The sequence below is a fragment of the Pinus tabuliformis genome, chromosome 9 (genome assembly GCF_031772625.1).
Source record: "Pinus tabuliformis cultivar Carrire ecotype Pingquan chromosome 9, CPIR1, whole genome shotgun sequence".
Lineage (NCBI taxonomy): Eukaryota > Viridiplantae > Streptophyta > Pinopsida > Pinales > Pinaceae > Pinus > Pinus tabuliformis.
Window position 1 is genome coordinate 91,402,822 of NC_142307.1, and position 27,755 is coordinate 91,430,576.

At 37.5% G+C, this 27,755-nt stretch overlaps 1 protein-coding gene across 1 annotated transcript in view; it reads right to left on the reverse strand.

The window, feature by feature from the left end:
- The window catches only part of LOC149147248 (protein MICRORCHIDIA 7-like), a 230,843-nt gene that overhangs the window by 167,315 nt on the left and 35,773 nt on the right, over window positions 1–27,755 (reverse strand). The window contains exons 2-7 of the mRNA XM_089441053.1: window positions 6,296–6,701; window positions 6,048–6,119; window positions 5,864–5,901; window positions 5,308–5,386; window positions 5,023–5,112; window positions 4,833–4,908 (exon numbers count right to left, since the gene is read on the reverse strand). Coding sequence (XP_089297179.1) covers window positions 4,833–4,908; window positions 5,023–5,112; window positions 5,308–5,386; window positions 5,864–5,901; window positions 6,048–6,119; window positions 6,296–6,695 — 755 coding nt within the window. The 5' untranslated portion in view covers window positions 6,696–6,701. The remainder of the gene's footprint in view (window positions 1–4,832; window positions 4,909–5,022; window positions 5,113–5,307; window positions 5,387–5,863; window positions 5,902–6,047; window positions 6,120–6,295; window positions 6,702–27,755) is intronic.

The following is a 27,755-nucleotide window of genomic DNA, read 5'->3' on the forward strand; positions in this document are numbered from 1 at the left end:
TTGAATGTTTGACACATGCAAAAGAGCAAACGCAGTGACTGTGTGAAGCGCAGTGAATTCTCTAAGCACAACAAGGAAAAATGTAGTGAGCTATGAATTTGAGGTTTGCAAGGTCATCTGAGCGTTTTCTTCAACAAGAGCGAGCAAATTTAACAACATATAAGATGAATCACTCAGGAAAATGAAGATTTGAAACCTGGAAGTAGCGATAACCTCTCTACTTGAAGAAGCGCAGCGACTGTCCCTAAGCACAACAATTCCCCTGCAAACTTTGCACAACGAACTCCAACTGATGTCCAGAATGGCTTTTGATGGAACAAAGAGTGGATCTTCGATCTCTTAGATGTTAAAACAAGATTTTGAACTCCCAATGTGACCAAACCCGCGTTTGAAGAACAATCATTGTGATTTGAAACTTAAATGATGAAAGCACATCAAAGGAAGATGCACAACATGTCTCATATTCAATGCACTGAAGGGTGATGTCATAACACAAATTTGATTTGACAACCTAACTGACTATCCTAAACCCACTAATTTGTGCCAATGATGGGAAAACAAGACTCACTATGACCTCACTCATGATTTTGTATTAGACATCAATCATAGACTCACTTAACTCAATCTTTAGGGAATCAATGACTATCTTTACATTATTACTCACACAATTCTAACATGATTACATCAATAATATAATCTTACACTGTTCACAAAATAAATTTAAAAGACTAAACTTGTTTTTGACTACTATAATATAGGACACAATGTTGACTCTCTTGACTCATTACAATAAATCCTATGACCTAACAAACCCTAGAAGCATGAAGAACATGCTTTTACCTAGAAGACCATCGACAAGAAGCATGAAACCCATGCTCTAAAATAATATTTTTACTTTCTTCTTTTGTTTGTTACATAAGATATGCATATTGACATGAGTACAATGACAATTATGAAGACCGAAACTAGTTATATTTTCCAACAACTCACAAGTGCCATATAAATGGAAAACTTTTGTGGTGGTCTATTATACCTAAAATTCCCCCAATGAGCCCCAACATGCTCCTAATCATCTCTCAGTGTCTACTCAAGCCATCTCAACCTCCTCTTCACAGAACTAGAAGGAACCTTCAACTCCTCCTCCTAATATGAAGGCTTAGTCCCTATTGTTGGCAATGTGACTTCCTAAAGGATCGACTCATCAAATATGACATCCCTGCACACCATAGTCTTCCCTGCATGGAATGTACACCATGTCCACCTTTCAAGTTTCATTGTAACCCACAATGATGCCCTTCTATGTTGAGGGCTCCAGCTTCGTCCTCTTCTCTAAATATACTTGGGTATAAACTAGACACTAGAAGATGCAGACATTACCCACCTTCGATGCAGCAAGGAGTCTTGTTCTTCAAGACCTTATGAGGAGACATTATCTAAATGTACACTATCATATTGCTTACCTTTTCCTAAAGCAACATGTGCAGATCCTAATCATGGATCATAGCCTTGGCAGCGCCAACGATGACCCTGTTCTTTCTCTTTGCAACCTCATTCCACAAGGGTTGTATAAGATATGCATATTGACATGAGTACAATGACAATTATGAAGACCGAAACTAGTTATATTTTCCAACAACTCACAAGTGCCATATAAATGGAAAACTTTTGTGGTGGTCTATTATACCTAAAATTCCCCCGATGAGCCCCAACATGCTCCTAATCATCTCTCAGTGTCTACTCAAGCCATCTCAACCTCCTCTTCACAGAACTAGAAGGAACCTTCAACTCCTCCTCCTAATATGAAGGCTTAGTCCCTATTGTTGGCAATGTGACTTCCTGAAGGATCGACTCATCAAATCTAACATCCCTACACACCATAGTCTTCCCTGCAATGAATGTACACCATGTCCACCTTTGAAGTTTCGTTGTAACCCACAAAGATGCCCTTCTATGTTGAGGGCTCCAGCTTCGTCCTCTTCTCTAAATATACTTGGGTATAAACTAGACACTAGAAGATGCAGACATGACCCACCTTCGATGCAGCAAGGAGTCTTGTCCTTCAAGACCTTATGAGGAGACATTATCTAAACGTACACTATCATATTGCTTACCTTTTCCTAAAGCAATATGTGCAGATCCTAATCATGGATCATAGCCTTGGCAGCGCCAATGATGACCCTGTTCTTTCTCTTTGCAACCTCATTCCACTAAGGGTTGTATGATACTATTAACTCCTTGATTCCTACTTCCTTGTAGAAATTAATTGAAATCATTGGAGGTATACTCACCGCCATTATCTAATCTTATGATCCTGATCTTCCTCCCAATTTCATTCTCCATGACAGGCCTTAAACTCCCGAAACCAACTGAAGGCCCCATCCTTGGTCTTCGTGAAATAAATCCATGTCCTTCTAGAGATGTCATCTATGAAGGCCACATAGTAATTATAACCTCTCAAAGACAAAACTAACATAGGACCACACATGTTTAAATGCACCAGATGTAGTATCACCTTGGACCTAGTATCACTACTTGGAAAAGCAATCTTGGCATACTTGCCAACTCCACATCCCTTACACACACATTTCTATTCTATAATAAAATCTTGAAGATTAGTGACAATTTCCCTCAATATCGATAAAGCATTCTAATGCAATTGATGCATCCTCTTATTCCAAGTCATCACTATCATTAACAAAAGCACATACAGGTTGAACCTACAGCATGTAAAAGTAATTATAATTTTTTTTCTTTTATATTTTAATCAAAAAAATGTTATAAAATTAAATTCAAATAAACTATTTATAAAAAAATTAATTGTGAAATGAGAGATGGTTTATGGGCATATAGTATTGATGAGCATATTGCAAAACTTGAAGAAAAGTTTGCACCTCGAGAGATTTGAGAAACTAGTTTATTATTAATTTTATTTTTTTCGTTTAAATTTTATTTTTATGTAATTTCACAATTCAAAATGTTTTAATTAATAATTTTATTTTTTATTTTTATGTAATTTGGTTGGGTCAAAATGCTTAGATAACATAATATAACAGGACATTACAACGTCTCTTCCATACTGGGATGGAGAGTGTCTTTGACCCAAAAATGTAATAAAATGAAATTAAAAAAATATACATATTTACAAAAAAATTGATTGTGAAATGAGAGGTGGTTTTCCGGCATGTCGTATTGATGAGCCATGGTACTGGCCCATGGTATGGTATGGTTTATAATATCCACAGTAAAGTGGGGTGAGTATTGGTCCATGGTATTGTTTGGTTAATAATATCCATGGTAAAGTGGGGGTGAATATCCATGGTTAAAAATCTTGTTATATTTTAAGTATTATGTTTTCCTGTGCTTATTAATGAAATTTAAATATCATTACAAAATTATTGTTTTAATTCATATGATAAAATGGATCTTAATTTATAACTACTATTTATATATGATATATTTTAATGTGATAGAGGTGTAGATATATCTCGAAAGTAATTATTGTTTTTTTCTTTTAGATTTAATCAAAAAAAATGTTATAAAATTAAATTCAAATAAAATATTTTGATTGTCAAATGAGAAATGGTTTAGGGGCATATTGTATTGATGAGCCATGGTATTGGCCCATGGTATTGTAACAAAGCCTATTTACAAGTTAATAATATCTATGGCAAACATATTATTATATTGTAAGTTTATTGTAAGTATTAAAGTTTTGATGTGCTTATTAATTAAATTTAAATATGGTTCCAGAATCATTATTCTATTTTACAAGGTAAAATGAATCTTAACTTGGTGTTGCTACTTACAAGTGTTATATTTTAATGTAATATATATATATATATTATGATTTTCTTTTATCTAAAAAGTTATTCATAATTTTATTAATAAAAATAAAATTACAATGTAACAAATTGAATTTTATTATTTTTATTACTTTTAACTTTTTACAGACACTACAACATCTCCCCCATACTGGACTCTATACTTTTAACCAACATGCAAATGTTTACCAATCCTTTATGTATCATAAATTGGACATATTAATATAAATTCAACATATCAAGCCCACATGTGAAAATGATTACAAACTTTCTTACATTACACCTACACATCACTCCTATACTGGGCTGTAAAGCGCCTCTCAGCGCAATGAAAATGTTTACAAACTTTCTTACATTACACCTACACATCATTCCTATCTCGGTGCAATGAAAGCTTCCACATTGCTTTTGTGGGAGATTTATCACCCATTCTACACTAGATGCTTCCAATTTGTAGGCCCAAAAGATTCAGTTTGGCTTCTATGCAAAGTACTTTCAAATTTGTTAATGATTCAGTGAACTATTGATCAATTATACATCCCAATATTAAAGGAAGAAGATCAAAACGTTCATCCATTACTGGATGGACAAAAACGTATTATATGTTATAAATTTGTCAGCTGAAGAAGTGGGAGGGCCTTTGCCATCAAAACCCAGGAGTCATAAGCCAGCCCAATTTAATTACTCTTGTTGACTGGCAAAGGATGATTGAATATCACTCATATAGCTGGCAAAATCTAAATTGAATATCACACATATATCTACGAATGAACTTCAAAAAGTAAAAGACATAAGGCCCTTGCTTCAACAACACTGGATATTCTATACAGGCTATATATACTCTACAATTTCATCTTTTCCTCCTAAAAGTACATTCTGTACAGCCTTATGCTATAAATATTGGTTTCACTATTTTGTATAGTTAGTTAAGATAAGAAAATCAACCCAAATCAAATTTGATAAATATGTTCTTTAAACATGTTTGAATAATATATAATACTGTAGACGCACCTGGTGAGATTGCAACAGCTGAAAACTACAACATCAGCTCCCAATCTCATCGTGCTTGTCTTGAAACCATTACCATCTGAAAATAATGAAAATAGTCTTCATTTGAGAGATGGTATCCATCCACGAAGGAAATTCGCTTGCTAAGTGTGAAAGTAAAGAAATAATCAAATATGAGAAATTCATTGCATACATTGCCCAATGGTAGTATTAGTATTCTTCCGTGAGTAACCCAAGCTCATGCACTGTCGCATACAATCAGGATCCATTCCTCCTCCATCATCTTTCAGAATACCAAACCGTCATTTTAAATCAATATTTTGTTAGTATTTATTAGAGAAACTGTTGAAGCCATCAGATAAAAATATCCAGAGAACGACGAGGAATCGCTGTGCCAATGAAATAAAAAATAAAAGTGGATTCCTACAAGCAATACATTGTAATGAAAAATTTAGTGAACAATAAGGTTGCAAAATACCTTGAAACAGTAAAGCAGGAGTGTTATCCCTTGGATTTGTTATTTTGTCCACATTGACAAATGTAGCTCCATTTTGTATCTTTCAATATATCAGCAAGCAAAGGAGGACATGAACAATTATGGAATAACATCATTGTTCTATAAACCAAAAAACACTGGGAATGCTAGATTGAAAGACTTGTCTGCTTTCAGCACTTTTTCCCAGGTTACACACCCAGGGAAAACCCCCAAATACTTCCCCTCATTTCAAGGATGGTACCCAGGGTAAACCCTAGAACCTTCGGGGCAAAATGCCAGACAACAAGAAGCCTCAAATCCATTACAATGATATAGTCATTAAGAGTTGAACATGTCACTTGCGAGAATTGAACCCGGGTGGCAAAAATAATTTAACTCAACCACCCGGGCTAAACCCAATTGACAGTCTGCTTTCTGCACTTACCTATGAATTTCATCAAATTAATTTCATAAAGGCTCACGAGAAAGGTAACAGGGAAAAAACCACTAAGGAAAAATCCACAATTTTTTAAACTACAAATTAACAACAGAGTTTTACCTCATCAACAGCATTATCAAGCAACTCTGCAATAGTTGCTAGCCAAAAATCATATACAATAGTCAGAAACAAAAGGATGTGAAAAGAAAAAATATTTGACTCAAAAGTTGGCATTGATTAAATATCCTAGAATGTCAAATAAACTCATGGTCAAAAGCAAGAGTATTGGTCACAAACATACCACCAAGAGCCCATTTATGAGATGTGGCATTCGAATGAAGAAATTTAGGATGAACACGAACATGATCCATGCCATCTGGAACATCAATATAAGTTTAGCCACGCAAAACAATAGCAATATCCAATATGCAGCCACATATACAAAAGACTTGCATGTAAAAATTAAACCTACAGAAGCTTGCATACATGCATCATCCAAATGGTATTGCAATAGGCAGCATATTAAATGCTATATTTTAAAGAAAAGCATACTTTGGGAGGTTCTTTTTGAAGATGATCGCACGTCATAATCCCCAGCTTTCCAAAATTGTCGGCATACTCCAGTCTGTACAGGATATGGGGAAAATACTGAATTTGCATTATGAGAATCTCTGTGAGATGTTTGCATGGGACCTCTCTGATCAGATTGAGCAATAATATTTCGAACCTGTTTTTTTGCTGGCATAATAAAAGTGCTTCCATCTGCAAAATCCAATGCATTGCTAGGCTGTTCAAATAATTCCTGTTTTACAGTCTCAGTCACACAATAATCTTTCCTTTTACCATTATCTGAACCTGGAAATGCAGTCTCATGCCCACAGACATCAGCAGCCGTATCATCCATGCAATCGTCTTCATCACTGCTAAGGTCTATGACCTGTGGAAGGGACATGGTTTACTGTACCAGTGACAAAAAGGAAGAAAGCATGAGAACACACCTACCATTAGCAAAAGCATACAGCTCATAGCAAAGTAGTAGTGTAATGCCTCTGACCCAGACTTAACCATAATCAACTAAAATATTAGGTACAGAGCTTCAATAATTAATTACAACCTGTTACCCAAGTTTCAATAAAATTTAACTCGGTTCCAATGCAAGAGACTAGTTCACAGGCCTATATAACATTGCAGCCATTAACCTTGGTCCTTTACACATATAACACAATGCAATGTACAAAAAATCAGTGGATAGAACCATAGCCAATTCACCATCAACGGATTATCCAATCCTAACCAATAAGCATAAGTCACATCAACTGATTATTCAATCACAAGCAATAAGCATTGATTGTTAGTAATGACACTCAATATAAGTATTGTTATAAGTCCTTGTGTTAGAGGCTCACAATACTTGTTAATGGCTGACATTAAAAATAGGCTGGCTGAAGAGGTAGCTAAATAACTTGTCATCTCTTGATGCATAGAAGTAGATTATGGTGATGTATTCAATCACAATGACTCAAATAAACAATAATATATGTTTCTACCTCATCTTTATGGTCATGCACTCTAATAGCCAACAGTGGTATTATGGGGGCTGGGGGAGGGCGAATTAGAGATATGGTCACAAGTCTAAATAGAAGAAAGAGGTTGTATGGCCCAGTAACCCAAGAAATTGAAATTTATACAGACGTTCACTAAAAACCCAAAATAGGTCAAAGGGACAAGTAATTACAAAGTACAATCAGCAATGGTAGCCCAAACAAAACAGAGAGAGGTGTGAAAAATTCAAGCACTGGTTGACTAATGTACTGACAATCTCATTCGAACAAGTAGATTGTTGAATTTATTTAACGCTGAAATTAAATGTCAGACCATAACATCAATCACACAATAGCCAGGAAATAAATAGAGGAATAATAAAAACTAATTTCATACAAACAGGTAATTACTCACTCAAATCAGCTTTCTATTCCTTTAAAACTTACAAGGAAACCTCCACATGCCGCCCAAAAAACAGCACTGCACAGATACCAAAATCACCCTGAACTTAAGCTTTCATACTAAGTTACCAGGATTCGGATCCAGATTCCGATCCGGATCCGGATTTGGATACGGATCCGCCAGTTTTTTTGAAAAACCAGGATCTGGAAACGGCAAGGAAAGGCAAGTACATGCAAATATAAAACATTTTAAAATTTAAAGTTATATAAATATTAAAAAAAACATATGCTAATTTTTAAATATATAATTTTTACATACATAAATCATTATTACATAAATAATTCCAAACTTAATGTATCATTTATAAATATTAATTAAACATTAATTAAATTTATATAAAAATTAAAAATTAAAGAAAAAAAAAACATGTGAATTTTTAAATATATAACTTCAATGTAATACTTTAAAAATAGTTATTAATTTAGTTTTTTATCGCTCTGAGCGCGCGCATGGCCGCTCTGCTGTAACCCTAGCCACGCCGGCTAGTTACTCCCTCCTCCGCGCAGTCTTCTCCACTATGGATCTCGGAGGTGGCCCTGAGGCCCCTCCTCCCCTGTCTCCAGAGCTCGAAGAATTTAGATCCCTCATCGCAGCTGCTGGGAAACGTCCGATCTCCAGTTCACAACAAAAGTTCGTCAAAAAGTTGGAAAACATCCCCACGGTGACCTTGCCTATGGATGAAACTTGCAGAACAGCGCCTAACATAGCCGAAAGAGGCCTCATCGGCCAGTTCACAGGGCTATGGCCATCCCCGAAAGCAGTTGAAGAATGGGTTAAACAAAACTGGATACCTCTGGTTTCGGAAGGAATAAAAAGCCATTTCGTTGGCAAAGGGTTTTTTGTATTTGTGTTTGATAATGTGGAAGATAGAAGCCTGATCTTCAGAAACGGGCCATATTTTATGGGCCCTCAAGGGCTTTATTTGAATAAATGGTCACCAGATTTTGATCCGGCACAGGACGTGCCCACGGCAGTGCCTGTATGGGTGCGTCTTCCACATCTCCCCCTTCACTGCTGGAGCCAGAGATCGCTGCAATCCATTGGTAATGCTCTAGGCAGATACATAGACCAAGCGCCGAGGAAGGATCAATTCTCCTGTGCCCGAATATGTGTAGAGGTCGATCTGGAAGTCGGATTACCTGAAGCCATCAAACTTTCGGTTGCAGATTGGACACATATCCAAGAGCTTGACTACGAACAGCTCCCCTTCAAATGCCAACACTGTCACGAACACGGGCACTTCGCAAGATACTGCAAGAAGAAAAATGAGGAGGCAACAGAGAAAGAAAAAGGAGAACAATGGAAGCAAGTAAAGAAAACAGCAAACAACAAACAGAACAATAAAAACAAAGGCAAAGAGACAGGGAGCAAATCAGGGCAAGAAAGTGCAAACATTCAAAACACGAAAAGCAAGGAAACCATCAGCATCGAGGAGGAAAAAAATCCTTTTGAATCTCTCAAAACGCCTTCAGATTCTCCAAAGGCAGAACGGGACAGTCTCCCCCAGCTGAACAACACCGACTCTCAAGATCCAGGTAATACTACAAGCCCGATTCCAAGCAGTACTTCTTCCCCTTCATATGCAGACACAATTAAAATAAAAAGAAAAAGGATGTAGAAAATGCGGGCTCTTCGGATGACGAGACCTTCGAGAGGCCATCAAAGAGAGCCGGAAGGAAATCAAATAAGGAAACCAGGGAAGAAGAATCAGAAAGACAAAAAACCCTTGGAAGTCAAGCCACCATTGAGATGACCCTCGGGAGGAATACCAGACCAAGGGTTCCTAAGGGAGGTGGACCCACCCCAACAAGTTGTAAATGATGCAGCTGGTCTCTTGGAACTGCAGGGGTTTGGGGAATCCCACTAAGACAGAGGCTATTAAAGATCTATTGAAAATGGAATCCACAGACATACTCATGCTTCAAGAGACAAAAATATAAGGGGAGATCCTTCTAACCACAAGCAACACAAAATGGAAATTTGATTCAAGAAAGGTAGTTAGTGCTAGAGGTTCGGCTAGAGGAATAGGCACATTCTGGTCTAAAACCACCTTTTCTCTTGAAAGATCCTATGAGACTCAACACTGGATCTAAACTGAATTGCGCCATAAAACAAGCAACTTCATCTTAGCTCTTTTCAACATGTATGTTCCCGTGCATTATGTTGAAAAGAAAGAGTGCTTGAAGACACTCTCGGACTATTTAGAACTCCTCAATCCTAAGAATATAGTCATAGGAGGAGATCTGAACATTATTATGGATCCCAAAGAGAAGAGAGGTGGGACCTTCACAAGAGATACTCTCTTCACAATGGAAAATTTCATTCTCCAGTAGGATTTAGTAGATTTCAAGCCAGTGAAAGGAGAATACACTTGGACCAACAATAGAACAGGGGAAAATCATATTTCAACAAGGCTGAACAGATTTCTCACCAGCAGCTCCATCATGATAGACAAAAGAATTATTTTCACCAAGATTCTTCCAAAACTTACCTCGGACCACAAACCTATCCTTTTTTGGTTAAAGGAAGAAGAAGACTGTTAGGATATTCCGACACATAGGAAATAGTTAAGTATAACTTGGTCTAGTATAGAGTTAGGTAAAGTGTGTTTCTTTACTATGTACATTTTGTAACTTACAATCCGACAGTCACGATATGTAGTGATCCGACGGTTCATTCTCTCCTCGGTATTATCGACACTTGATCCGTGGCTTAACACCCGATTGGTCCATGATCTCTGTTTAAAGAGCATGGAGGGTCATTTGTAGGTTAACCGTTCATGAGAGAAGCTTATGTAAATTTTCATTCTTTTATTAATAAATTGCCTGAAGTGGCCGCGTTGGCTCAAGTCGTGGACTGTTTCCCTCTTTGAGGGTTTTAACCACGTCAAAAGTACTGGTGTATTGATCTGCGATCTGTTTGTGAGCAGTGTCCTTTGGTGTTCTGTCTGAGGAACTTACCCTGTAAGTTCCTACATGGAATAAGAGCTATTTGAGGGCCGCGTCCGTTGGTGATCCAAATCTGAAGCCGGTAGAACTGCATCCGACTGGTGTTCCCTAGATCTACTGTTTCTGACTACTTTCGGGCCGAGAGGACTGCTCTATTGTGTTGGGAGCATCTGTTCTAGTGAGGAACCCCTTTCGTTTCATGCGAAAAGGTTTCCGGTAGCCCTAGCTACGTCATTTTTAAGATCTGGAGGTATACAGTGTTTATTTGCAATTTACAGTTATTTTCTCTCTGTTTATTTCGGTTTCGGTTTATTTAGCTTTTTTTTATTACCGGATCTATACCTTTCATTTCTGCGTATGCTCTTTGCCCCGCGACTCTGTGCGATCTGGGCAAATCAGAAACAGAAAGGAAAGATTTTTCTCATGCGTATGCTCTTTTCCGCTGCGCCTTAGTGTGATCTCGGAAAATCAGAAACATTGAGGAAAATATTTAGTTTCCGGCTAAAGCTAACTTCGAGCCGCAAGGTTCGTTTTTTTTGTATGTCCGTGTTGGGTTTTTTGTTTTTTGTTTTGTAGGGAAAAAGAGCTTTCTCAAAGCAAGCACGCAACCCAAAGCTTCAACCCCCCCTCCCTCTCTCTTTCTCTCTCTCTCTCTCTCTCAAACTTTTTGTATAGCTCACTTGGTCCAAAGCTAATTTATGAGAGTAGAGGTCTTGAGTTCAAGTCTCCTTTTTGTGGGGGCGGATTTTTCATTTCCGCACATTCCCGCACTTCGTCGACATCTTCATCAAATTTTCTTCAAAAAGCCATAACTTCTTCATCCGGAAGCCGTTTTCAAAACCGTTTTTTTTTAAACAGCCTAATTTTTCGAGATCTTTCCATTGGAACACTTAGTTTCAGCATCTATAGCTTCAGTTTCTGTTAAAATGGAAAGTCCATGCCAAGTTATTCTTGACAGCACCAACTACTTCCAATGGTGGTCCTACATTGTGGATTTACTTAGAAGTAAAGGTCTCTACAAAATAGCCACAGGCCAAAAAACCAAACCGAAAGATGAAGATAAGGCAGCTAAATAGGAAAATAGGCAAGATCAAGCACGTGGGTTGATAGGGATGTCTATTTCTCCAGATCTTAGATTCCATATTGCAGAACTTGATACTCTTGATGAAGCATTGAAACAGATTACTAAAGTTTTTGGAATAAAAAATGAACTTAGAGCCCATCAACTTGAAAATGAGTTGCTTACATTGGACACCAATAATTTTTCTTGTATTGAAGATCTTTTGTCCAAGTTCAAAACCCTTAGACTTCTCTTAGAAGGTGTTAAGGTTAAGAAAGAAGATAGTAACCTTATCTATTCCATTCTTACTAAGTTGGGACCAGCCTACTCTGTGTTTGTTTCCACCTTCCATTCTACAAGAGAAGCCTTCATTTCTCAAGGACAAGACTACGAGTCTCCTTCCTTTGATTCTTTTTGTGATTCTTTAATAAGAAAACAAGAAAAACTCTTACACCTTGGTCTTCTTAATCTTGGAAACTCTTCTAAGAAAACGTTAGCCACCCAACAGCAACCAAATCCAAAGAATCCTAAGAAGTTGTATCCTAAAAGGAATGGTCCTAAACCAAACAAGGGTCCCAAGCAATCTCAGCATCAAAATGAAAAATCATTTCAACAAAATGACAAGACAAATAAAAACAAAGGGAAGAAGACTGATAGACATTACAACTTTTGTAATCGAGATGGCCACTTAGAATCCAAATGCTTTAAGAAGATGGAAGCCTTGGAAGCAGCAATGAAGAAGCATAACATCCATTTGGAGCAATCTTCAACTTCAACTTCATCTTCAGGAATGGCACTTTCTGCATGTGGTTGTCAAGCATCTCGGTCTGGCTATGCACTAAATGTATCTTCTTCTCATTCTCATGAGTGGCTCATTGATTCTGGAGCTTCTTATCACATGGCCAAAAACAAAGCCATGTTTTCTTCTTTAAATGATTATAACACCAAAAATATATATGTTGGTGATGATAGATCTCTTAGTGTTGTAGGGACTGGAATTGTTCATATAGACAATGGTCAGTTAAATGATGTATTATGTGTTCCAACCTTATCCTGCAACCTTCTATCTGTATATCAGATAACCCATTCAGGTGAAGGTAAAATCGTTGAATTTTCACCTCACGATGTTGTAATTAACGACCTAAGAGATCCTAGACAGATTTTAGCTACTGGCATTGCTAATGATTCTACAAGGTTGTATAAGTTTCACAACTTTGGGTCATCAAATCTTCCCTCAGTATTTGTTGCTCATAATGATGAAGTGAGCAAACTTTGGCATGAGTGATTTGGTCACTTAAACTATCGCTCTCTTCAAAATCTATGTAAAGAAAATATGGTGACAGGTCTTCCAATGGTATCTTGCAGAGATGGTGTTTGTTCCGAATGTGTACTCAGAAAACATCATCGGGACAGTTCTGAAAAACGTGCCTCTTGGCACGCCTCAGCCCCTTTACAGCTCGTGCATAGTGATTTATGTGGTCCACTTCCAGTTGTTTCATTCTCTGGCTACAAGTATTTCTTAACTTTCATTGATGATTTCTCCAGACGCCTTTAAGGCCTTTGTTGAAAAACAATCTGGACATCAAATTCTTAAGCTAAGATCTGATAATGGCGGAAAATATGTTAACAACAAATTCATCAACAAAATATGTTAACAACAAATTCATCAACTTTTGCACTGAGAATGGAATTCAAATGCAACATATTGTTCCATATACTCCACAACAAAATGGTGTAGCTGAAAGGAAGAATTGCACCTTAAAGGAAATGGCTAATTGTATGCTTCAATCTAAAGGACTTAGTCTTAATTATTGGGCAAAAGCAATTAACTGTGCAAATTACATAATAAATCGCACTCCTACTAAGGTTTTAAAAAATATCACTCCAGAAGAAGCATGGAGCTCAATCAAACCAGATGTAAATCACTTTCGTGTTTTTGGAAGTGAAGCATGGGCCCATATTCCAGATGAGAAACATAAAGCTTTAGAACCTAAGAGTGAAAAATGTATTTTTGTTGGATATTCTATAGATGTCAAAGGATATAGATTTATTCCACTTAAGTCCAAAAATGTTATCATTAGAAGAGATGTAAAGTTTGCTGAAAATATATCGGCCTACGAGCTTAGTTCGGTGGATGTGCCACCTCTCCCTATCTCTTCTACTTTTGAAAATATTTCTTCTTCAGATGATGAAAGCGAGGATGAAAATCCTCCCCCACCTTCTCAGGATCCTCCTTCAGCTCCTTAGCTTCCAAAATGGGTCTGTGCTACTCGGCATGCAGTAGGTGATCTTGCCGATAATCCTACAGATCAGCGACGTACACGTTCTCAGTTTGATAGAGCCTCTTCTTTACTGGCTCAAGCTTCAGTGCATTATGATCATGACACCTTGCAGAAGCTTCAGGCCATCCAGATTGGGAAGCAGCTATGAATGAAGAATATCATTCATTATTGGCAAATGATACATGGGATCTTGTTCCTCTACCAAAGGGACGAAAACTTGTTAGATGCAAATGGATTTACAGAACCAAGTATGGACCAGATGGGAAAGTTGATAAACATAAAGCTCGTCTTGTTGCTAAGGGTTTTTCACAAGTTGAAGGCATTGACTACACTGAAACCTTCTCCCCTGTTGCCAAAATGAACTCTATCCCCTTGTTCTTTCCCTCGCTGCCTCTTTCAAATGGGAAGTCCATCAGATGGATGTTAAATCCGCCTTCTTGCATGGGGACTTGCATGAAGAAATCTATATGGAACAATCTATTGGCTTTATACAAACAGACTCCAGCCTTGTATGTCGGCTTAAGAAATCCCTTTATGGTCTCAAGCAAGCTCCTCGAGCTTGGTATGCCAAAATGGATAACTTTCTTTTAGAAAATGGCTTTTCTAGGTGTCATTCTGACAATACTGTCTACACCAAGAAAGTGGGCAAGTCTCTTATCATTCTTGTTTTTTATGTTGATAATCTTATCCTGACTGGTAGTGATCCCAACCTTATAAACCATGTGAAGACTAGCCTTAAAAGGAAGTTTGAAATGACAAAATTAGGACACTTACATTATTTTCTTGGTCTTCAAGTCTTGCAATCCAAGGAAGGTATTTCCCTTTCCCAGTCCAAGTATACCTGTGATATTCTACACCATTTTCACATGGAAGACTGTAAGCCAGCCCCTTCTCCCTTTCAGTCTGGAGTCAAACTTTCAGTCACTTGTACTTCTCCTGAAGTTGATGCTACCTTATACCGTCAACTTGTAGGAAAACTTTTGTATCTAACTCATACTCGTCCTGACCTTTCCTTTGTTGTTGGCCTTGTTGCATGGTTTATGCAAAACCCACGTGAAAGTCATTGGAAAGCAGCTAAAAGAATACTTCGTTATGTTCGAGGTACAGTTTAGTTTGGGATTCATTACAGTGTCGAAGCATCTCCTCTATTGGTTGGTTTCACTGATTCCGATTGGACTAGTGACCCTGATGATCGGAAGTCTACTGCAGGTTATGTGTTCACTCTTGGTTCAGGACCTATTACATGGGCTTACAAGAGACAAGGTGCCATTTCTCTTTCTTCAGCAAAAGCAGAGTATCGTGGTGCCGCAGAAGCTAGTAAGGAAGCCTTGTGGCTTCGTCAGATCCTGTCAGAGTTTGGCTTTCAGCAGCAACATCCGACTACACTTTGGTGTGATAATCAAAGTGCCATTCAACTATGCAAAGATCCAGTCCAACATCAGCGCAGCAAACACATTGAACTGTACATGCACTTCATCAGAAAGCTCATCCACGACTATGTTCTTGAAGTGCAATATTGTTCAACAGATGATCAACTTGCAGACATCTTTACAAAGGCTCTCACAGAGGCAAAGTTCACTAAACTTCGATTTATGGTTGGACTTCAGGAAGTTGTCAAAACAGTTCAATCAGCCTGGGAAAAAGATGTAACAGGCTCCCCAAGCTTTGTGTGGGAACAAAAAATGAAAAATGCAAAGAAGGCCCTAAAAGAATGGATAAAGAAGGCTTTAAAATCCCCCACCAGCTAGAGGAAAGAAGCAGTCCATCAGCTGGCAAAATTTCAATTCGAACTGGAAAAGAAAGAAATCTCCCCCATGGAATTAGATAAAGAAAAATCTGCTCAAAGGAAAACATATAGCTCCTTTAGAAGTGAAGAAGAATATTGGCGTTTAAAGTCTCGCAGCTTGTGGCTCAAAGCTGGGGACAAAAACACTACATACTTCCACAGACAGTATAGGGCCCACCTTTCGCGAAATTATATTGCAAAAATCACTACATCCAGTGGACAGGTGTGCAAAGGATTTGATCAAATAAAGGAAGCTGCTGAGAAGCATTTCCAAAACCTTCTTAGTGCTGAAAGGGATGGGAGCGAGGAGGATATATCAGATTTCCTCTCAAATATTCTGAACCTAGTCAGCCCAGATGATAACGACATACTCTTGAGCCCAATTACGGAAGAAGAAATATCAAAAATTGTTTGGTCCATGGAGCCAGACAAAGCCCCTGGGCCTGATGGATTCTCAATCCATTTCTACAGAATATGTTGGGAGCTAATCAAACCAGATCTTCTTAGAATGATACATGGATTCATGAGGAAGGCAAAGGTCGGAGGCGAAATAAATTCCACCTTTCTCGCCTTAATCCCCAAGGAAGCAAACCCAGGATCTTTTGAAAGATACAGGCCGATTTCGCTTTGCAATGCTTCCTACAAGATTGTGGCTAAACTTCTGGTGAATAGAATCAAACCTCTTCTGCAAAAATTAATTTCTCCAGCACAAGGGGGGTTTGTGACAGGAAGACATATACTGGACAATGTCATCCAAGTTCAGGAAGCTCTGCATTCCAACCACTCTCGCAAAGAACAAGGTATGCTTATCAAACTGGATATGCACAATGCTTTTGATAGAGTTAATCGCTCTTTCTTGTACAGGGTTCTTTCTTCCTTTGGGTTTAGCCAGGACTTCATCAACCTCATCAAAGCTTGTTTAGAGAAGATATGGATTGCTCCAGTGGTAAATGGAAGACCTGCTAATTTCTTTATAGCCACCAGGGGATTGAGGCAAGGTTGTCCTCTATCCCCATTCCTCTACAGACTGATCGTTGATTCCCTGCATAGAAAGTTGACCTTGGAAAAACAAGATGGCAGCATACCTAGGATTAGAATTGGGAAAGGAATTGACCCAGTGAACCATGCACTATATGCAGATGATTCACTTTTGCTTGGGGGAGCATCTCCAAGAATAGCAAATTCCTTCAAAAACATCCTCCAGAAATTCTGTAGCATCTCGAGAGCTCTTATAAGCGAGAGGAAAAGCGTTGTGTATGGTTGGAACACAGAGCAACACATAATTGAGAAAATAGCAAATGATCTGGGCTTTACAGGATACACTGGTTTGGATAAAATTAAATATCTGGGCCTCCCAATAACGTTGGGCTCTAACAGAAATCAGTTGTGGGAGGAAGTAATTTCAAAATTCAAGAAGAAAATTGTTGTGTGGGGAGGCTATTGGCTCACTACCGGAGGCAAACTCACGCTCATTAAATCAGTCCTCACAGCTCTTCCTACATACCAGGCTTCTCTAATGTTGGCTCCAAAATCAATCTCCGATCAAATCTCCAAATTTATGCGCAAATTTCTGTGGAATGGAGGACGCGGAAACAATAACAGATTCCACTTGATAAGTTGGGATACAGTGAAACGACCACTCGCAGAAGGAGGATTGCAAATCCGAAATCCCTTGCATGCAAACTTAGCTATGGGCTGCAAATTATTATGGCAGCTTTACACTGAGCCAAATCACCCAGTCAGCCAGATTTTCAAGCTCAAATTCCTCAAAAATCAGTCAATAAAACTCTTTACAGTGGAGAAAAACACCAAAGGAACGCATGCCTGGAAGTTATGCAGCAGAGGCATAGAATTCTTCAAATCCTACCTGTATCGAATTCATGGAAATGGTAAAAACACAATGCTATGGAGAGACAGTGTCATGGGTCATCCCCCTCTAGCAGAAGTTAACGAAATATTCGAGTTAAGAGCCTGGTTACATGCAAAAGGAATCCGAAAAATAGAGGACATATCAGACTAGGATAGCAACGGGAACTGGCGACGCTGGACTTTCCCTAGAATCCCAGAGCATTTAAAACCTCAGTTAGATGTCCTTAAAGACGTTATTTCTGGTTTTGCTCTGATGCACACTGAAGAAGAAGACTCCTAGGGATGGAGTAAGACGGGGGTGTATACGGCAAGTCAAGGGTATCTTCAGATGCAAAGTAAAAAGGAATTGTCTCATCCGGAGTCCGTGCGGAAACAGATTTAGGATAGCTTAAGCATCCCCAAAATTAACTTCTTCTGGACTTTGTTCCACAAAAAAATTCTGACTGGGGAAAACCTGTGCAAAAGAAACATAGCAGGCCCGCATCGATGCGTCCTCTGCAAATGCGCATTGGAAACTTCAGATCATCTATTTATAGAATGCCAGTTTGCAAAGGAGGTCTGGTCCATATTCCTGAATGGACTGAATGTTCGTCTTCCATCTCAAAGCTCGATTGACATCATGTTTTCCTCTTGGAAAGCTAGCTACCCTCACAACATAGTTAGCAAATCTATATGGCACCGGGTGTGGATAGTTGCCCCTAAGTATGTCTGTTGGAAGCTTTGGCTAGCCCGGAATGAAATCATCTTCAATAACACTGAATTGCCAACAGCAAAAGTGGTTGAGCAGGCAAAGAACCTCCTCTTAGAAACCTTGAATCACTCTTCAGTCAAAGATGACAACTCTCTCCGAATTGAAGAAAGGATGTGGTTGGATGCTTACACTTGTAAGGCCAGACACCCAGCAAACACACGACCAATCCATAAGGAGAGATGGCAGATCCAAGATCCAGAGGACAGATTCCAACAATGGTGGAAATCCTAGGGCAAATGCACAATCTTTTTTGATGGAGCCTCAAAAGGTGACCCAGGGAGGTTAGGAGCGGGAGGGGCGATCTTCTTTCCGAATGGGAACAAAGAAGACTTCAGCTGGGGTCTTGGACTAAAAACCAACAACCAAGCAGAAATTCTCAGTCTATTGAAAGCTTGCCAAATGGCCAGAAAAGAAAATCCAAGCGAAATCTTAGTTTTTGGAGACTCAAAAATGTTGATAAAAGCAATAGTAAGCAAGAAAGGGCTTAAGGATTCGGTGCTAAACAAACAGCTAACAAGAGTGAACAGAATCCTGAAGGATTTTCCCTCTGCTCAAATTTTCCACATTCTCAGAGGATTAAACAAGGAAGCGGACAGAATGGCAAATATAGAATGCGCGTTGCAAAATGGAATGATCAGTATAAATGCAGATACATCCAATGTCACATGGTTCCGGTTCGAATTCGAATTCGATTACAATTAAGTTCGATTTCGAGTTCGAATTTTTCGATGAGGTTCGAATGAGGTTCGCCATTAAGTTCGTTCACGTATATAATTTTAAAAATATATATAATAATTAAAATTACATAAATTTTTTATATTCATTTATAATTAATATATATTTATAATTTTTATCATATACTATCAATAAATTTATAATTTTTCATAAATATACGTTATATTATTTAAAATAACAATACCATAATTTAAAATATATTAAAAATAATTCTTGTAAAAATATATAATTTTTAAATTAGGTTAACTTATATTTATTATTATTATAATTATTATATACATTAGCCTATCGTAATGCCTCATATAAGCTGAGTTCAATACATTATAATGTGTTAACATATTGTATTGCTTGTAATACATGTACGTTGAGTTCATTGTAATATTGTAATACTTATAGAATTATAATAATGTTGACGCCTTATAATATAATGCTTTTAACGCATTATAATGTATGTACGCAGATTTCGACGCTTAAGCAAACAACGTAATTATAATTGACGCCTTATAATATAATGCTTTTAACGCATTATAATGTATGTACGCAGATTTCGACGCGTAAGCATTATAATATAATGCTTTCAACGCGTAAGCAAACAATATGAATGCCGTTATAACGCAGCAGGAACCGAACCTTTTCGAACTTATACGAACCTTAAGATTTTCTTTGAAATTCGACGAATTTCGGACCTCAACCTTTGGGTTCGACGAACCCTGTGACACAGGATACATCAACCAAGGCATTTATCCCCTAAGTGAGATATTGTGCTTAAGTCAATCTGAAGAATGTAATGGTTGATTAGGCTTTGCCCAACCTGTCTTCTTATCAATAAAACATAACCGTTCTAGTTAAAAATAATAATTATTATTATTAATTTAATCATAATAGAATTAATACATTATTTATATATATTTAAACATTAATTATTAGTTATAATATTTATATTAAGCAAATTATTAAACTTATTTTAAAAAACTTACTTTTAAAACTTGAAAAGAAACTTTAAAATTGATTAAAATAAAAATTATTTTTAAACTTTAAAATATCTAAATAAAAATTTACTTTTTAAACTTTAAAAATATCTAAATAAAAATTTAGATTTTAAACTTCAAAATAAACTTTAAAATATCTGAATAAATATGAGTGGATTATAAACTTCACGTAACCTGCATTAAACTTTAAAGTTTATAATGTTTTGTATTAAACCTTATAATATGGTCAAATAACATAAAATAATAAATTGGCGTTGGCAGACTCCCTAGTTTATTTTCGCGGACGTCAATTCATTAATCCATTTCTTATCATTCCTTAATTGGCTTGCGTCTAGATGATTAACTTTCTGTTTTGGAATTTTGTTCTGACATTTGCTGCAGATTTGTGCGTTGACGTTGACGGTTTTTTACCCGAGAGAAGCTGGACCGAACGGAAGTTTATTTTCGCAGACGCCAATTCATTAATCCATTTCTTATCATTCCTTAATTGGCTTGCGTCTGGATGATTAAATTTTCTGTTTTGGAATTTTGTTCTGACATTCGCTGCAGATTTGTGCGTTGACATTGACAGTTTTTTACCCAAGAGAAGCTGGACGGAACGGATATTTGCGGATCTAGATCTGAATCCGTCTCTAATCCGGGGATCCGCTAATCCAGCCATTAGACCTAACGAATCCGGTAACATAGCTTTTAAAGCCTGCTTGAGAGGTACCATTGAAAAAACCAAAAACAGCAATTCCCTTTTGTATGGCCCTGCTGGAAGTGTATGCTTATATGAACCTGCATGGTACTGTCCATACAACTGCATGGATCCATACAGTGCTATCTGTATAGCTATACAAATCTCAGTACAGCTCAGGAGACTGTTCCATACGACTCTCTTTCCCTCTCTTTATACTTTTAGTGGAAAATCTATTTTTAAGATTAGGAGCCTGCACACTCTTTCCTTCTCTCGATCACTCAACCTATTCAACTGTGCATGTGTGATGAAAGCCCCTATCTTTCCCTCTCTTTATACTTTTAGTGGAAAATCTATTTTTAAGATTACTCCTAATCTAAGTCATGCATGAGACACAATTTGAGACTTAACTATTAAAGATGAGGCTTTCACTTTTTTTGCTAAAGTGAATTACAAATAAAATTACTTTTCAAAAATATCTCGCACTACTTGTCACAATTTACACTGAACATGTGCAGAGGTTCCTGTCCAAACTATAATTCTCAACAAGAGGCAAACATGAGAGGCCAGCCCAAAGGTCTATTAAATTTGAAAGTCTTAAATTAATCTTTTTAAGATTGATATTCCAAGGGTTTTGTTGTCGCACAAAATATCTAGGCACTGCGACAACGGCTCAGAACGGGGGTTGTCACCCTAATCCCCAATCTCTCCATTTAAGCGGTCTCCCTACAACAGGCTAAGGGGGTGTAGACCCTACGGAAATGGAATAAAGAAGAACTAGTTGGGAACCAACCAGTTCGGGAGACACAGTGAAGCGACAAAGTACTTGAATAAGATTTAGCAAGACTTATAGGATTTAATTAGCTTTAAACAATTGATACCAGTGCCTTATGGAGTCAACAATCTTGCTAAGAAATTTAAGACCAAGTAATTGATTAGCAACTGTTGCTTGGATGAATGACTATCTTACATGAAATGCAGATCCTAAAACTAATGTGAGATGCAAAAATCATGGTCAATTTTAGTTAAATGCCTATCTAAGTTTAAACTCTTTAATCATTTCTATATTGAGCCTGATTTCATGGTAATTGGCAGAGAAAAGATAAGGTGAAGCACACTAAGGTGTGATTAACAATACCTCTGCTGAAAATCTAGCATACCTGGTGCTTTCGGCACTGTAGAGAGTTGTGGCTCTGACGACTGCAAGGTCACCATTTTAAGTACTATTAAAAGCAGGTTTCTCAAGCAAAGATGGATGGGTATTTATCTCTCTATCAACCAAGCTTATGCTTGGAAGTAAATTTTAATTACGTAGAACTAATTTAATATGCAAATGCACGATATGATTAGAAGATGAGATGAAGTTAGATTCGAGAATTACAAGTGCTTATGCTACGATCTGCTTCAGAGTTACATATCAAAGCCCTTTATCGCCAAAATGAATGTTCACTTCACTAGACAAAGATTGAAAGATAAACTCTTAGCAATATCACAACTAAACTACAAGCTTACTTCAAATCTTTTTAATACAATTATAGCTCAAAGAAAACAAAAGCTTCTTCCCAATTTAATATCAAATGCTCTAAAAAAATACTCAGTTTAGGAAACCAAAGATATGCAATTTATCACAATTCCATGACAGAGTACTTTAATAATTACTCGAAATATTCGCAAAATATTTAACATGCAATAAACATCAAATAATTCAAGTACTTAAACCACGCTTAGAATTAATTACGATGAACAATCTCAATAGATGTCAAGCATAACCCGGATGCGGGTGCTCACACTCGTCATTAAGCCGATGTTGGTAAAGCCACATGGTGGCAGGATGGGCTGCCAGCCCAAGCGCGCGAAGGGAGGTGGTAGATTGATGGTTTTAATGTACAGGACCGGGGCATTTACTCTGCTGCAGAGGAGACGGGACGCTGCCCTCAGGAGGTTTCAGTGGAGGCGTGGTGAAGCATTCATGCCAAGCATGTATGCGCAACGACCTAGGCAGGACAGGGGAGGCGCCAAAAGCCCTTCCCTCGCAGCTACCATGAAAGCGACTCTATTTATTGACACCAACATCAAAATTCTGGCTCAAAACCTGCAAATCGCTGCTCAGAGCATAAAAGGAACGGGCTTCCCGGCTCCTAGTCCTCGAAGGTGTCCCAGAGGTGTCGGCTCTCAAGTCACAGGCAAGATGCAGCGTAGCAGAGGCATCCCCAGACGTGGTGGCAGATCTGGGGTAAGGGTCAGTTCTGAGAGGGGCAGCGTGCAGCCCATTTCGCCCATTAATGAAGCGCCTCCTTCTTCAGAGACAGACGATTCAGAGCAGGAATGTCTGCTCCCTCAGGGAACTTACCAGTCTTTCCGTTTCCGCTTCCCCAGCCGCCTGGTTAGGCCAGAGGTGGTGGTGAATTTCTCTGTTTTCATCACGGAGGAAGACCCTGGCAGCAACAATTCGGGCTCCCCCACCAGGGCTCATGGTAGTGAAATCTTTGTTGGAGACATGGCAGGCCTGGTATATAGAACCCGCCGCGTCGAAGAGATGCCTGCTCCGAACGCCATGGTCCTGCCGGCAGTGCCTCAGGAGGATTCGGGCAACGAAGTCTCCATCCAGGAAATTATGCAATTGCCCAATCTGAATATGGAAGCGGGGGTTCCCGAAGCTCAAGCTCAGCCTGATCCAGAAGATGGGATGGTCATCTGGATAGACTCACCAAGCCAAGGCGATGGAGTGCAGACGGATTCGACCAGCCAGCATGCTTAATTTTCATCGGGGTGCTATACTCTGTCTTTTTGTTTTCCTGTTTTTACATCTGGTGTCTCTCTCTTGCATACATTTCAGTTTTTGGTCTCTCTATAGCTACTGCTGTTGGTTTCAAGCCACAGCAATTAGATCTTTTTGTTTCAATGTTTACAATGTAAACTGGCACTGTCCTGTCAGTAGCCATGGTGTCTATGTTAGATGGAGTCCAGGTTCCCTGCTGTCAAAAAATCATGTTGATGAACTGTGTTTTGGGACCAAGTCAAAGCAGATAGACAGAATTGTCAAGCTTTCTCAGCTTGAGGACTGGCCTCGGCCTCCTCGTGAAATCTAAGCTCTGTACATAATTTTCTTTTTCTTAATATAGAAGTAGTATTTACTTAGAAAAAAAAAAAAATAGATGTCAAGCATAAGAAAATGCTTAGAATGTAAAATATTCTAGCAAATAGATTTCGAAAATTTAAATACCATGAAGAACCATGAACTTCAAATGCTAAACACTTAACAATTCCATAATTAAAATGATTTTTCTTAGGTGACCCAATCCAAAAAAAAATTCTTGCTTTCCTATATTCAATCTTTTTAGAGAAAATTTAAAAATTATTTAAACGTGTTTGACTATAGAGAAATTAAAATTTGTAATACCACAAAACTTTCCCTTTAAATTTTGAAGTCCCAAAACCCCTAACACAAAAAACCCCAAGAAGGAACTTTAGATAAAAATTTAATTATTCCTTCTGCAAATTTTAATGTGCTAAGTTTTATGAAACAAATTTAATGTGACAAATAAAATCAAAAGGCTTAATGAACTAAAGTTTTAATGGGCCAAGCACAAAGTTCTCTTTTGATTTAATTTTCAAGAAATATCAAAGTCACATTAATGAAAAAAAGAATTTTTAAATTTTTGTTTTTATCTCAAGCAAAATCAAAATGTCATAAAAAAATCAAAACCAAAAGGAAAAGCCAAAATTAAAAAATGAAATCCGATTTCTAAAAAGAAATCAAAGTCATAAAAATAATTAAAATCAAAGTTGTTTTATTTTAGTTTTCTTTCTTTTTTAACAAAAATAATCAAAACAAAAATAAATCAATCAAAACAAAAATTGAAAAGAAAACAACTAAAACAAAATCGATTTTTTTGAAAAACAAAAACCTAACCCAAACGCATTAAAACATAGGAAACAAAAAAAGTAGAGGAAATCATGAAGGTTTTTTGGCTTATGCAGGTCGAAGAGGAGAAGCAGCAGTGATGGCAAAGGAACAAGGAGCTAGAGGCTTCGACTGCAGAGGGCGTTGAGGCAGCTAGCCTGGATGCAAAGGAAAGGCGAGGAGAATGGAGCTTCAAGGGATGGAACTCGAAGGAGATGGGATCCACGCATAGGTGAGCAGGGATACAGAGGGCATGCAGAGCAAGACGAAAGGGTTGCGGATGAAGGAGCTCAAGCAGCGAGCAGGGAGGATGCAGTGCTAGCAGAGAAAGGGAATGAAGAACCTCAGGCAGAGGGACGAGGGCAAAAGAAAGGAGCGTGTTTTGCTGGGAATGGGGGACAAAAAGTGATGGTCGAGGAGATAGCAATCGCAAAGAGGAATAGAAACCCAAAATGCAAGTAGAGAAAAAATCAGTTATTTTCCAAAAAATAGAAAACATCGTAGCAAAAGTAGGAAACAAAAAAAAATGATTTTTTTCAAAGAGGAGAAAAACGTAGCAGAAAAGAGAGGTTCAATAAAGCAACAAGACAGTAGACAGGAAAAGAAAAATGGTAGCCCAAGAACTCCAAAATAAACCCAGAAATTTATATTTTTTAAATGATATATTCCTGCTTCAAATCCTCTCAAGAAAACTCATGAAATCCCCAAATCTAAATTTTGAAACCCTCACACTTAACTTTGAATAATATCCCTGCAAAATGGTATTGAGGCTGGACCTTACCCTTCAGGGTATAGATCTGGTTTCAATAAAAAAATTCCTTCAGATTTGCACCTGCAAAAACAAAAACAAACACACCTAAAACCCAGATATACAAAAAATAAATAAGGCCCCATAAACCCAAGTTAGAAAACTAAAAAAAAAAATTTATAGATCTATGCACAAAGATGGTAGATCTATCAGATCTGAGGAACATGAGTCCAGCTCCACTCCCAGATCCAATAATCTAAGACTCCCAACAACCAGATCTATTAATTTTCCACAAAATATTAAAAAAATAAATTTTGAAAATTTTGGAGAGGTACTAGCCCAAAAACACCCTGCAGAAAAAACTTAATCTTAAGATAAGTCCCAGAGTTTATATGAAGTAGGCTCTTTAGAAAATATATGCTGAGAGTTGGCTAGTCCAACCAAGAATTATCCCCAAACACTCAACAAAAAACCTAAAAGATGTCCTGCAAACACTAGATCAACCATCAAACCAAGTAGAGAAATAGAACAACAATGAAATTCTGAAGAAATAGAGATACCTGCTTCTTAGATCAAAATTAAGAATGTTACCCTAGATCCAACAAACTGAATAAGATACATGTATTCAGATTATTCTAAAAGAGCTATTGATTAATAGCTTTCACATAACATTAAGCAGAAACTAAAACAATGTTACCATAAATTCATGAAGAGGAACACCACAGCACGTTGAAACCCCAAAGATTTTGCATTAATTTCAAAAAAGTGTACAAGAGAGTTTGAGAGCTTAATCCACGATTCAAAGATCAGATGAAAAGACAAACTGACACTAACCTCTAATTTATAAGTAAAATCTCCAATGGCTAGTTGGCTTGATCCCTGTCAAATTAATCTCAACCGTTCATAAAAATTTAATTAATCTTTAATCATCACCATCGAAATTATTTAATTTTTGAGGAAAAATCGAATTTATCATTTAATTGATTTTTTAACTAACTCAAAATTAATTATTTTGAGTTAATTTCCTCAAAATTTTGACTTTGACTTAACTACCAGGGTCCAAAATTTCTTGATTTCTTCAATATTCCCTTGGTCAGGGACCTCCAAAAATTAAGTTCTTTAAAACCCAAGAATTTTAACATTGGAAAAATTAATTTTACCTAGGACACAAAATTAATTAAATTTATGACTTGGGATTTTAATTTAATTTTACCAGAAATTTTAATTAATTGACTTATGAGAGGGGATTAATTTTTTTCCAAACCTCTAATACTTAGCCATGGTGTCTAATTATGAGGGACCATGCACTAAATATTTTTTACATGAAGATTTTACAATTCAATACATGAAGGGGAAACGCCCATTCGTTATAGACCCTCAACATTTACCCATTTCTACGACACAAAATGATCTAGTAGACCAAGTAATCTGTAATAAAATAATCTAGCCAATTAGCTAGGATTATTCCCAAATTACTTTTACAATGACTCAATAGAAAACCCTAAGACTCACTTAATATCTTGACGACAAAATCCACCCTAGCTTTGGAGTGAGGTTGGAGGGAAAAACTCTGTTGATCATTTGTGTCTAGAGACACAGATGAGTCAGCGAGACAAAAAGCCTCCTAAGATAGAAATCGTCATCAAAATACATCTTTAACAAAATTGTCCGCTGATGTGAAATCTGAAAGGCACGAACACTCAAACATAATAGATCTGTTTTGCGAAAAAAGGGGTAAACTGCTATGGGGTCATTGACACGGAGTGGTCAACAAGTTCAAAATAGTTTAAATTTAATTTATGGAACACCATGGTTTGAGGCAGGTTAGTTTTTTTTAAATGTTTCTGCCCTCAACAGAGCATATGAACAAACTACGTTTTTAACAAAAGGCTTGTGCCACTACATGTGAACAAATGCCAGTAATGCAAGAAAAAAGATGCTTGATTCAAATGTGGATGTCAGATTGCAGCAGTTGTTTCAATAAAGCAGACCCTGCACAAGTTGAACAGCCATACAACAGAAGGAATGTGCCTCTAATCACTGTAGATTTGTTGCAGGTTTACATTGCAAATTGCAAAATAATACACTAGCTGCAGACTGAGATGACAGTCACTAGACAGCAAGTGTTGCACTCAGGTATTGTAGAAAATGGGGCATAAATAGTGTCAAATGCAGCAACATGATGTGTCAGCCCTTGACAGGTTGTCTTGTATTTGGCAGCCCCAGAGAAATGCGGCAGCAAATATAGTTGGCTAGG